The following is a 13,675-nucleotide window of genomic DNA, read 5'->3' as shown; positions in this document are numbered from 1 at the left end:
AGAGGTCCTTACTGTGCGTGTGTGTGTTGGTGTATGTGCCCGTGTGCGCATACCTGCTTTGTGAGTGGGCAGGTGAATGGGTGCGGGTGGTCATGGAAGACTTTTCTGGTGTACTCACATTTAAGCTATGATCTTAAAGGCTGAGTAGCCAGGCAAGAGGAGGAGGTGGGAAGGAAAGAGAGGAAGGCTGAAGACAGGGAAACAGTTAAGTGTAATGGCTATGAGGATGAAATTATTTGAAAGACGAAAAGACAAGACATTACTACTACACTTACCTAAAGAGGGACTTGTGCTCTAGCTGGGATTGCTAAGGGTAAAATCATCATATGCCCATATACCTAATAATTAATGAAATATTTCTGACTATACCACAGTATGAAACATATGAGCCTTCAAATTAAGAAAGAAATTATTACACAGATTCTCCATTGTGCAAACTTATCATCAGTATTAAGCAAGTAAAAACAGCTTTTCTACTATAATCTAATCTTAGAAATTGATTCCTTTCAAAACATTAATGATTCATTGGAGTCACCATCCTAACATCTATTTTTCTTTAAGTTTTGCCTTAAAAACCACTTTTAAAAAGTAGCTGTTACAATAAAAATAACATCTCAGAGAACTTCAGTTCCCAGTAGTATTTAAGAAAGATACCCTAGAATCTGCTTGCACAGAACACCTAAAAGTTGTCATATAAAAAGTATAATATACCTTTTAAATGAATGGTCAGCTTGTAAGGATATTCTGAGTCTAGAACAAAATGAAAGTATTGATCTAGAGGAGCGAGTAAGCAATGCAACAGGTGGCAGAGCCTTGCTTTAATGCCCTCTGTGTGAACCGGAGAGAGCATATAAATGTGAAACCAATCAAGGGTACATCCTCAAAATAACGGTGAGCTAAGAGAGGAAGAAAAAATTTGACTCCAGAGTAGAGTCAGTGAGGAAACTTGTCTGCTGACTTCGAGTAAGGAATACAGTCTTCCCTGGAAACTCATATTCGCAGGCTGGCTATCACCTAACTTTGAGTGCTGCAAAGTGAGAAGAATCATAAGCTAAGAATTGTGATGTAAAGTAAACCAAGGTTGATAGGACTCCTGAATACCTGAGAGAAGCAAGTGCAAATCTTCTCTGGAGGAACACATGCTTCAACCCAGGTTTTAAAGTAATTTTCTTAAGATTCCAAAGAAATGTAAGCTCTTAACACAAAAATCCAAACAAACAAATGAGGGTGAATAAACAAACAACAAACAAGGCCAGAACAGCAAAAACCTAAGTTACTAGAATTACTGGAATAAGAATATGAATATTTTAATATTAAGAAAGTGAAAATATAAATAAGCCATTGTAAAAAAATCACTACACAGATATTTTAAAACAACCAAATATTAACTTCTAGAAATTAAGATATAAATAGTATCATTAAAAACCCAATAAGGGGAATTCTCTTCCAAGAGTGTGATAACTAGGTAACCAATTGTACAACTGAAAAAAAAAAAAAGTAATTCATCTTTTAAAAAACTTTTATCTTCTTAAATGCACTGATGAGTCAAAACTTAAGAAGAAATATTTGAAAATAAAAACCTACAGGAGGTCCAAACTCAAGAGAGGCTTTAGGTGTAGCAATAGAGTGGTTTCAGTTTGAGTGGAACCAATTACTCTGGTTTTTATGGATCTATAGGGGCAAGGAAGAAAGAATGATAGGAAACCTCCAAACAAAGTTGGGGTTCCAAAGGAATATATATCATGAGTGAAATGCCAGGATGGATGAAGCATAAGCTGGAATCAAGACTGCCAGGAGAAATATCAATAACCTCAGATATGCAGATGACACCATCCTTATGGTCAAAAGTAAAGGGGACCTATAAGAGTCTCCTGATGAAAGTGAAAGAGGAGAGTGAAAAAGCTGACTTAAAACTCAACATTCAAAAAATAAAGATCATGGCATCCAGTCCCATCACTTAAAACTACCCCATTAAAAGTGTGCAAGGAAAACTACCCATACATAAAGGCAAAGTAGATAACAGACATCTCCTCAGAGACACTGTAACCAGAAGCTAGCCTTAATACAGGTTTACACTATACGTTCATATTATCTGGCTGGCTTAAACTTCAGGAATTCAGTTTAATGTGAGATTGGAAGAGTTTCCTTGCATCTATATGAAGTAAATGCCTCTCCTCTCTGGAACAATCAACCTTTAACAAACCAAATCAAGAAACAGTCGTAAGTAGCAAAAGCTCAGAATCAAAATTCTGATCACAAAATATTTCAAGAGAATATACAGCACCATGAGGAGGAGCATTCAGAAACAAAATATGGCAGACTCAGACCTATAAAGACTTCAGGAATATCAGGAGGATCAATCAATCAACAGAAAATAAAATACAAATATAATAAAAAAAATTCTTATCAGTACATAAGAAGTAAGGCATGAACTAGAGACCTAAAATTGACCAAACAGACTGGCCAACTTCCAGAAACAGTTGTAATTAGAAAGGAAGTATCCAGAATGTAGCATGGAGAGACAAAGAGATTGAAAATATATATGTGAGATTGGTAGATGTACAAAGTGGGAAAGTTTAACATATATCTTGAAATGCAAAAAAAAAAAAAAGGGGGGACAGAGGCAGTATTTAAAGAGAGAATGGCTGGAAATTTTCCAGAACTGTCAAATTATACTAATCGATAAATACCATATGCCCAAAGTGTCCTCTGAAGAATAAAAGGAAATCTAGACCTGAACAGTGAAAAATGAAAGTCACTCAGAGGTGTCCAACTCTTTGAGTTTCATACAGTCCATGGAATTCTCCAGGCCAGAATACTGGAGGGGGTAGCCTTTCCCTTCTCCAGGGGCTCTTCTCAACCAGGAATCAAACCCAGGTCTCCCGCATTACAGGTGGATTCTTTACCAACTGAGCCACATAGGAAGCTCAAGAATACTGAAGTGGGTAGCCTATCCATTCTCCAGTGGATCTTTCCAATTCAAAAATTCAACTGGCGTCTCCTGCATTGCAGGTGATTCTTTACCAACTGAGCTATCAGGGAAGTCCCAAATATGCCACAGTAAAATATAAAATACCAAATACTTTAAAAAAAGGTATTAAAAGCCAGAGAAAAGACAATTGACCTATAAAACATCAAGAGTTCAACTGCTGATTGACATGTCAACAGTAACATGGTAAAACAGAAAACTAGGAAAGTATCTGAAATGTACTGGGTGAAAATAACTGTCAATCTAGAATTTTATGTCCAGTGGAAAAAATATGCAGGCATAATAAAAGCATTCTCAGAGCAAAAATTTGTGTTTGACATCCACTAAAGTAAATTCTAAATGATGAACTTCAAGCAGAGGAAAGTAATTCTAAATGACAGATCTGAAAAGGAAGAAATCATAATCAAAAGGAGTAATGAATAAAACTAAATGTAAATTAACTGAACACACAGATAATAATGGTACTGGAGTTAAATATATAAACATGCAAAATAGAACTGAATTATTTGATACTAATATATCATTTGGGGAGAAATTAGAATAATATGGTTCTATTAACCTCGTACTGATTAGGAAGAGGGTAAAAAAATAATAACTTTATATTTGGAAAGTGAAGTATATATATTAAAATTTAGATAGTAATCACTAAAGGAAAAGGACAAGAAAAAATTTTCAAACCAAGTGATAGGAAGGAGGATACAGAATGAAAAAACATCAATTAAAAAGAAAGCAAAAAATAAGAGGAATATAAAAAAGTACAGACATAAGAAAAGTAAAAAGAACAAAATAAGATATCAATAAATCCAAACATATCAGTAATTATAATAAATATTCCAGTTAAAAGACAAAGACTTTTTAAAATCCAACCATATTTACAATTTACAAGAGACATATAAAATGTAATAAAAAGGACTGAAAATTAAAGAATTAAAAAAATATACACAAGGATAATTCTAATAAAAAGTGATATTAATGTACTAAAAGTAGATAGACTACTATAGGTAGACTTTAAGCAAATTAAGTTTTCTTTTTTACTAAAGATAATTTCTACAGATTAAATTAAGGTCCATAAACAAAAAGTTTAACTCACCAAGAAGATATAAAATTATAAATATGTATGTACTTAATTACAAAGCTTCAAAATATACAAAGGAAAATTTATGGAACTACAAAGAAAAAAATAAGCAAATCACCATCAGAACAAAAGATTTTAACACACTCTTCTCCATAACTGTGAGGTCAAGCTGACCAAACACTTTAGATAAGAATACAGAAAAGTTCACCAACACAATAATAAGCTTGATTTAATAAACTTTAAAAATCATGAACTTCATAGAAAAGAATACATTCTCTTCAAACACACAGGACATTTATGAGGACTGACTACATACTGATTACACAAATTATATCCTCTGACCAAAACGAATCACATTAGAAATCTGTGAGAAAAAAGAAAACTAGAAAAATCTTATTTGTTTGGAAGATAAGACACCTAAATAACTCACAGGTCAAAGAAGGTATTAACATGAAAATTAGAAAACATTTAGAAGCGAATAATACACATACAAAGTTTGTAGATTGTAGCTAAAACAGCATTAAGAGGTAAATTAACAGTCTTAAAAATGCTTATATGAAAAAAATGTGAGGCCAATTAAATTAGCTAGGAAAAGAACCATCAAATAAAATCAAGAAAAGTAGAAGGAAATAACAAGTAGCAAAATTAATAAATGAGAAAATGAACATAAAACACAGAGGATCAACAAGGCCAAAAGTTCACTCTTTGCAAAGATTAATAAAACTGACAAATCTCTGGTAAGAATTATCAAGAAAAAACAAACAAGGAACAAATACTAACAGGAATGACAAGGGAAAACACTAAAATAAATGCTCCAGAGATTTAAAGAGATTATAAGAGAATGCATTTAAAAACAAATGTAATGAACAAATTCCTACAAAAACAAACATACTCAAACTGACTCAAGAACTAGAAAACCTTTATAGTTCTATAAGCTTTAAATTTTCCCATAAGCAAAGTATTCCACTCATACTTAAATATCTTTCCCTTCACACTTGTCATATATTCTGTCAACCCAAACCTTGAAGCTGGCAACTCACTGCCAAAGCTGGACAAAATGTTACAGCTTGTTTGTTTACCTTAGACTGACAAAGCTAAAGCTGCCTCATGCCTTCTTTTACATATCAACAAACATGTAGGAGATGAAAATCTGCTTTGCCTGGAGAGCTCCCTGGCATGTGAAGACAGTGTAGCATAGAATAAAGAGCACTAACAGAATTTTAGTCCAGGATCTACCACTTACTTGCTGTGAGACTTGAATGATCCCCTTCAGCTACAAAACTCAATGATGTTTACCTGTAAAAGTTAAGTACCTTTGCTATTAAGAGCAAATAATTAGTTTTCAAAAGGTTTATTTTCCCATAAAATTTCTGTATAACTGAAAATGTGCACTTAGGAATTTCTAACTATCTTTATGTGAAATAGCTTTTATTTTCCCTTCCCTCTTCTTTATTTTATTCCCCAAACAATATATGCCTTAAGCAAATTTAATTTCAGAATGCCTTAGAAGACAAAACTGAGCCTCCATGCAGAGGATAAAGACACTCTGTATTCATAAATCACTTTTTATTAATTTTAAAGTGGAAGATAAAATAATTTTTCTATAACTTATTAATAAATTATAGGAAGAAAACTTTCAAACCATAAAGTGAGCCCCTAAGAAAATTATTCTGGTAACAGAAGAAATATTGGGGGGATAATTATTAAACCCAAGTTATCATAACCTAAAAAATAACTGAAAATATTCAAGGATTAGATGTAGTAAGTTTTAAAAACTAAATATGAACTTTAAAAAACTTTTTCATGAAGAATAAATTCTAAATAGCTAAAAGTCATATATTCAACATTAAAGGCAAAAGTTTGTATTAGAAATTAAAAATATTGAGAGATATTTTACCTGACGAAATATCTCTGTGACAAAGTTTACGTTACTTCTCTTAGAAGAAAAAACTCTGCGCACTATTTCAATGTCTGTGAGATGCTCTTCATCAATACTACAGAGACTAGAAGAGCTAGGTTCTCGCTCCGTGAGAGTGCTTGTGTTGGAATGAGACTGTTCAGGTTCTGTACTTCTATCTGCTTTATCAGCATTATCATTTTTGTTTTCTTCTCTGGATACCAAACTAGCAGCTGCTCTCTAAAATAAAAACAAAAGGGAAAGAGTATCACGATCATTTAACTCAATATTTGTCTTCCAATAAAAAATACTGATAAAATCCAAAGCATTCCATAAGTAACTTATAGCATTGTTTAAAATCTAGGAATAGAGTTTCATTTAGAATCCATGCTAAATAATTAAATGGCAATGAAATAACTCAATATCTAAGTGACATAGTGATACTCACTAAACATCTATTCAATTAAGTTTTTCAGTGTGTTTGCAGCACAAACAAGTTAGGAATTAGACTGGGTAAAAGAATAATGCCAATGGAGTCAGCTTGATCTTCAATAACAAATACCTTAAAATTGGCCTCTTTATTGTCTTAAATGTGTAAAGTCATCTCTATTTTACCATAAACAAAGATTATGCAAGCAAAAACTTCTTAAAAAAAACCAAAGGAACAGAAAAAAATGTGACAGAAAAAGTAGAAATGAAGCTAACATAAAATATATATTAGACAACTCTACATTCTAATAACTTAACAATTTTCACTATGACTGAAGATGATGGCTAAACTTAGGGAAAAAGTGAAAGTCTTAAGGCAGTAATAAAGAAATTACTACCATGGTATGATAGGTAGCACTATACAGTGGCATGATAATATACTTTCTGGTACATTATTCAATTTTTGGTCTCAGTTCTATCATCTATAAAATAAAAGGATTTTAAGTATGTAAATGATCTCAAATATGCCTTCCCAACTAAAAAAAAAAAAATCTGATTTTTAGTTTATTGAATTCTGCGATCAGAAAGAAAAGTTCTGCTTGAGAGTGTCTACATTCAGAAACTCTTTGTAGAGAATCTAGAACAATGTTTTGGGGAAAACACATCACATAATCTGCTACAGACAAATAAAAGGCTAGAGGGAATATAAGTCAAATTTTTTGAATGTTAATGAACATACTTTATATCTCCACTTAACTTTTAAAGTACTTAAAGAGGTTGTATAAAAGCACACACATATAAAATATTTTTAAAACTAAATGAGTAAATCTGAGAAAAGGAAAATAAATTGAAAAACACGGCAATAAAGACAATTTCAGGGAAAAAATGCACATTGAGAGGAGGGGCAAGTGAAAAAAAAAGGGTAATGGTTTAATTAAAAACAACAGAATTTTAAATATTAGTCCTTCTGCTGCATAGCTGTGTAACTTTACATCACATTTCTAGAGTCAGTGTTCCTGAAAAAAGGCGACATGACATGGTGACAGGACTTTAAAACAGTACTCTATGAATGGGATTTCCCTGTTGGTTCAGTGGTTAAGAATCTGGCTTCCAACACAGGGAATGTGAGTTTGACCCTTGATTGGGTAACTATGATCCCATATGCTACAGAGCAACTACTGAGCCCGTGTGCTACAACTAAGATTCAACACAATCAAAATAAGTAACTAAATATTTAAAAAGAAAATAAAAAATAAATAGAACTATGAAGGTCATTTAATTGTAAGTTGTTTACAATTGCAAGAATTTGCACAATTCAGAATATTTTTATTTGTACAATTTAGAGTATTTTTATACTGTACAATTAACATGAAATAAGCTGAGACTTGTATATTACTGAAATTATCCTCTATACAAGTTTACAAATTGCATTTTTCATTAAGAAAACTATTGTTTCTATAATACTTATTAAAATCTGGATTTACAAATACATTTATAAAAAGAATGTAGCATTATTATTTGTTTTAAATGTGTTCTACATCTAAGATATGCACTCGATATGCCAGCAAATTTGGAAAACTCAGCAGTGGCCACATATGCACTCGATATGCCAGCAAATTTGGAAAACTCAGCAGTGGCCACAGGACTGGAAAAGGTCAGTTTCGTTCCAATCCCAAAGAAAGGCAATGCCAAAGAATGCTCAAACTACCGCACAATTGCACTCATCTCACATGCTAGTAAAGTAATGCTCAAAATTCTCCAAGCCAGGCTTCAGCAGTATGTGAACTGTGAACTTCCAGATGTTCAAGCTGGTTTTAGAAAAGGCAGAGGAACCAGAGATCAAATTGCCAATATCCGCTGGATCATCGAAAAAGCAAGAGAGTTCCAGAAAAACATCTGCTTTATTGACTATGCCAAAGCCTTTGACTGTGTGGATCACAATAAACTGTGGAAAATTCTGAAAGAGATGGGAATACCAGACCATCTGACCTGTCTCTTGAGAAACCTGTATGCAGGTCAGGAAGGAACAGTTAGAACTGGACATGGAACAACAGACTGGTTCCAAATAGGAAAAGGAGTACGTCAAGGCTGTATATTGTCACCCTGCTTATTTAACTTATATGCAGAGTACATCGTGAGAAACGCTGGGCTGGAAGAAACACAGGATTGGAATCAAGATTGCCAGGAGATATATCAATAACCTCAGATATGCGGATGACACCACCCTTATGGCAGAAAGTGAAGAAGAACTAAAGAGCCTCTTGATGAAGGTGAAAGAGGAGAGTGAAAAAGTTGGCTTAAAGCTCAACATTCAGAAAACTAAGATCATGGCATCTGGTCCCATCACTTCATGGGAAATAGATGGGGAAACAGTGGAAACAGCGTCAGACTTTATTTTTGGGGGCTCCAGAATCACTACAGATGGTGACTGCAGCCATGAAATTAAAAGACGCTTACTCCTTGGAAGGAAGGTTATGGCCAACCTAGATAGCATATTTAAAAGCAGAGACATTACTTTGCCAACAAAAGTCCGTCTAGTCAAGGCTATGGTTTTTCCAGTGGTCATGTATGGATGTGAGAGTTGGATGGTGAAGAAAGCTGAGCGTCGAAGAATTGAAGCTTTTGAACTGTGGTGTTGGAGAAGACTCTTGAGAGTCCCTTGGACTGCAAGGAGATCCAATCAATTCATCCTAAAAGAGATCAGTCCTGGGTGTTCATTGGAAGGTCTGATGTTGAAGCTGAAACTCCAATACTTTGGCCACCTCATGCGAGGGGTTGACGCATTGGAAAAGACCCTAATGCTGGGTAGGATTGGGGGCGGGAGGAGAAGGGGACAACAGAGGATGAGATGGTTGGATGGCATCACCGACTCGATGGACATGGGTTTGGGTAGACTCCGGGAGTTGGTGATGGACAGAGAGGCCTGGCGTGCTGCAATTCATGTGGTCTCAAAGAGTCGGACACGACTGAGCGACTGAACTGAACATCTAAGAAACTGAAATCAGTGGAAAAATCCCCAAACTCATTTTTAACTTTAACAAGTTTGCTCTGTGTGTGTATTACCTGAATATTTTTTGGCAAGACTTCACCTTCCATCCCAGGAATATGAGGTCCTGTATGTGGCTTTGGCTCCAGCCAGAATGAAACCAGCCAACGAATGACAGTAACACGAGCCTTAATGAAAGGCTCCTTTGTACAATAGATTGCCTCATTGGTTTCAGCATCCTTCTTTATCATGACATAATGTGGCTTTGGTCTCATCTGTGGGATATCTACACAGAATGAAACAAAAACCAAAATAAGAAAGGAATTATGCTTAGATAAATCTATGTTCTTAAGTATTTCAGAAAACACTGTGATGATATCCTGATTTAAGAAATAAATACATTTTAAAATAATTTGCTGGATATTAGCATGGAATCTAGAAGACTGAACCATATACAGCCGATATATGGAAATGTGCAAAAATATCACTAAAAAAGTCATTAAAAATACTAAGAAACTTCCAGAGCCATTTAAAATTAATGAGAGCTCACTTCAATTAACTAAGTCTGAGACACATATTTTGATATCATACAAAGTATGAAAATTTTCATAGAAAAATTATTTTTAAAGCAAATATTGTTTTCAATGGTAAAGGTCTGCTACTCTAATTTAAGTCATTTCTACCAGCCTTAATGTCTGTGCCTAAGCTTGTGAGCTGTCTAAACTTGGCAGAGCTTAAAACAGAAACATCTTTGTGCAAAAAAGACATTTCCACATACAGGCTGTCAATGCCTTCTATACATGGCAGTGGTCTACTTCTAACCCAGGATTTGTCCTTGAGGCTATAGCTTCAAGGTTCCGAGAGACATTTTGACACAGTCACTAAATATCGGCCAAGATATCATCAAAATACATGACAATGTAATTATTCATACAGAATCTGAAAAAGACATACAAAACCAAACCTTCGAGGGACCTTTAAAAAGTTTTACAAAATAGTTTAGAGATGATACCAAACATTAGAATTAAGTTTAATTTGTGATCACAAATATTCCTGGTAGGCTAACTTCTCCAAGAGGTGATACCCAGAAATAAATTTCTGATAAATCTCTTCACTTGGAATGAAAATTCTCCACTAATAAAACTGTACTTTAAGTATGAAATTCAGTATGAATCATGGTACACTATCTCCAGTTAATCAATACAAATTAAATGTGGCAAGTTTTCTGCAGGTAATAAATGCTAAATTCATACTGATGAATGTTTTACTCTTATGTATAATATTTTAGAAAATTACAAAGATTACTTACCAAGTACAGGATGATATAAACTACTTTCCTTACAGATGTTTGGAAAAATATAAGGCAAATAATATTTCTTAAAATGTGAAAACAAAAATGAAAATCCTCTTTCTTGGTTTTCTTTGTTCTTCCATTCTAAACTTTTTACCTAAAAATAAACAAAAAATTAGACTCATTCCAGGAGAAAAAAAAATACTAGCTGTTAAAAACAAGCTTATAAGAAGCTGCCTAAGCAATAAACTAAACTTAGACTACAAAGATAAAAAGCTAAATCTGTGTATGTACATATGTTTATGTAAGTAGAAAAACTTGTGCCATGCAAACACATTATACAGTTGACCCCTGAACAACCTGGGGGTTGAAGTGCTGATCCTCTGTGCACTTAAAAATCCATTTGTAATGTTGCAGTCGGCCCTCCATATTCATAGATTCAAGCATCAGTGGCTTGTGTAGTAGTGTATATCATATTTATTGAAAAATATCTGGGTATAAGGGGACCTATATTGTTCAAAGGTCAATGACATATGTTATCTTTCAAAAATCTTATAATGTGCTCTGGAAAACTGTCAAAATTGACTTAAAACTCAGCTCTACTACTGACAAAGACGATAGTGTTCTTTCCTCTTTCTCCCTTCCTGAATAATTCAGCCTAAAAGTCAAACAAAACAGGCATATGTGAGAGGGAAGAGTGGAAGGTATGAAACAGTGCCAGTCAAGTGCAGGCAATCTGAGCCTGACCACAGGAGGCATCCATGAAGGGAGTATAACAGAGGCAGTAGTTCAGGGAGGACTCAGAGTCTTACAGGGGTGAGGAAAGTATCCATGAAGTGTAGAGGGGAGTAAGCCAAAAGGAGAAGAGTTGTGCAACATAGGGTGTGAAAACTCCAGTAGGCTGAGGAAGATATCTAAGTAGGGGGATAATAAAGGCCTGAAGTAGACCACAGTGAGATACTCCTGTACATTAACTTTAGAATGACTAAAACTACAGACTGACCATATCAACTGATGGTGAGGATATGAAGCAACCTTATATAGTCTCATACATTGCTAGTGGAATATAAAAAGGTACAACCACTTGGAAAACAGTCAATATATACCTACCATACAATCTAGCCATTCCACTACTAGGTATTTACCCAAGGGGAAAGAAAGTCTGTATTCACACAAAGACTTATTTACCAATAATCATAGTAGTTTTATCTGTAACAGCCCAAAACTAAAAACAATTCACCATACCATCAGTAGATGACTGGATAACAAATCATAGCATATCCATACACTGAAAAGTTACTCAGCAATAAAAAGAACCAAACTGTAGATACATACAATAATAAGATTTTTAAAATTATTATGCTGGGAAAAAAAAAAGGCCAGACCAAAATTAAAATAAAAAAAGAGGCACAATCTGATTCCATTTATATAAAAATACAGAAGATACAAACTACAGTGAAAGTAAATCATATCAACAGTTGCCTGGGGAACGGATGATGAAGGGTGGCAGGCAGGAACAGCAGGGTGGATTACCATGGGATCTGAGAACTTTTAGGGGTGATACGTTCATTATCTTGACTGTTGTGATGGTCTCATGGGTGTTTACATGTAATAAAATTCATTAAAATGTACTTTTCAAACATTACAGTTTACTGTATGTCAAATGTATCTCAGTAAACCAGTAAAACAATTTTAAAAATTTACATTAAGTACAAAAGACTTTTTTAAAATAAAAACTGGTAATACTGACAGTAACGGTAACTACTCACTACAAAACACATACTATGTATCATAGTTGGTTATTCTAAGTACTATACACTAATTACTTAAGCCCCAACACCAAAATGGGATATGTATTATTTTTTGTCTCTACTTTGGGCACAGAGAGGTTAAGTAATTTACCAAAAGTCACACTATCAGTAAGATGCAGAGTCAGGATTCAAATCCTGGCCATCTCATTCAGGGTGCAAATTAACTGCGTAATGTTTGTTTCTGAGACAGGGAATTTTTGTGTTCAGAACAATTAAAAGTAATATGTATATGCTAAAAGTGTTTTCATCAATCAGGATATGCACATTTCATATATAGAGACAAACAGGTTATCTTACATAATACACACACCTAAAATTTTTAAAGTACAAGTAGGTTTAAGTACAAATTACAACACTCCACCCTCTAAAGGCATCCCCTGTCCACCCCCTCAATTGCTGCCTCTAGTCAGATTGATTCCTAAATCAAACGATTTTTCATTTAAAGTACCATAGCTGCTTTCATAAATAAAAGATTAGAAAGCAAACACAACTGGCTCACATGAGGTACATACACATAAAGTTCAGTTCTGTTCAGTTCAGTCACTCAGTCGTGTCTGACTCGTTGCGACCCCGTGGACTGCAGCATGCCAGGCCTCCCTCTCCATCGCCAACTCCCTGTACTCAAACTCATGTCCATTGAGTCACTGATGACATCCAACCATCTCATTCTCTGTCGTCCCCTTCTCCTCCCGCCTTCAATCTTTCCCAGCATCAGGGTCTTTTCAAATGAGTCAGCTCTTCACATCAGGTGACCAAAGTATTGGAGTTTCAGCTTCAACATCAGTCCTTCCAGTGAATATTCAGGACTGATTTCCTTTCGCATGGACTGGTTGGATCTCCTTGCTGTCCAAGGGACTCTCAAGAGTCTTCTCCAACACCACAGTTCAAAAGCATCAATTCTTCAGCACTCAGCCTTCTTTGTAGTGCAACTCTCATATCCATACGTGACTACTGGAAAAACCATAGCCTTGACTAGACAGACCTTTGTCGGCAAAGTAATGTCTCTGCTTTTTTAACAAGCTGTCTAGGTTCGCCATAACCTTCCTTCCAAGGAGTAAGCGTCTTTTAATTTCATGGCTGCAGTCACCATCTGCAGTGATTCTGGAGGCCAAAAAAATAAAGTCTCTCACTATTTCCACTGTTTCCTCATCTATTTGCCATGAAGTGATGGGACCGGATGCCATGATCTTAGTTTTC

General features: G+C 34.7%; 1 protein-coding gene across 15 annotated transcripts in view; it reads right to left on the bottom strand.

Annotated features, from left to right (window-relative positions):
- RALGAPA1 (Ral GTPase activating protein catalytic subunit alpha 1) overlaps window positions 1-13,675 on the bottom strand; it is a 205,752-nt gene that overhangs the window by 142,946 nt on the left and 49,131 nt on the right. For all 15 annotated transcript variants that reach the window (XM_081547902.1, XM_081547901.1, XM_081547900.1 and 12 more), the window contains exons 8-10: window positions 10,686-10,824; window positions 9,454-9,662; window positions 5,962-6,201 (exon numbers count right to left, since the gene is read on the bottom strand). In XM_081547902.1, the coding sequence (XP_081404028.1) occupies window positions 5,962-6,201; window positions 9,454-9,662; window positions 10,686-10,824 (588 nt within the window). The remainder of the gene's footprint in view (window positions 1-5,961; window positions 6,202-9,453; window positions 9,663-10,685; window positions 10,825-13,675) is intronic.

This window comes from Giraffa tippelskirchi, chromosome 12, assembly GCF_054371585.1.
Source record: "Giraffa tippelskirchi isolate mGirTip1 chromosome 12, T2T-mGirTip1v1.2.pri, whole genome shotgun sequence".
Taxonomy (NCBI): domain Eukaryota; kingdom Metazoa; phylum Chordata; class Mammalia; order Artiodactyla; family Giraffidae; genus Giraffa; species Giraffa tippelskirchi.
The sequence above is the reverse complement of the archived record's forward strand: the minus strand, read 5'-3'. Positions and strand labels throughout refer to the sequence as shown.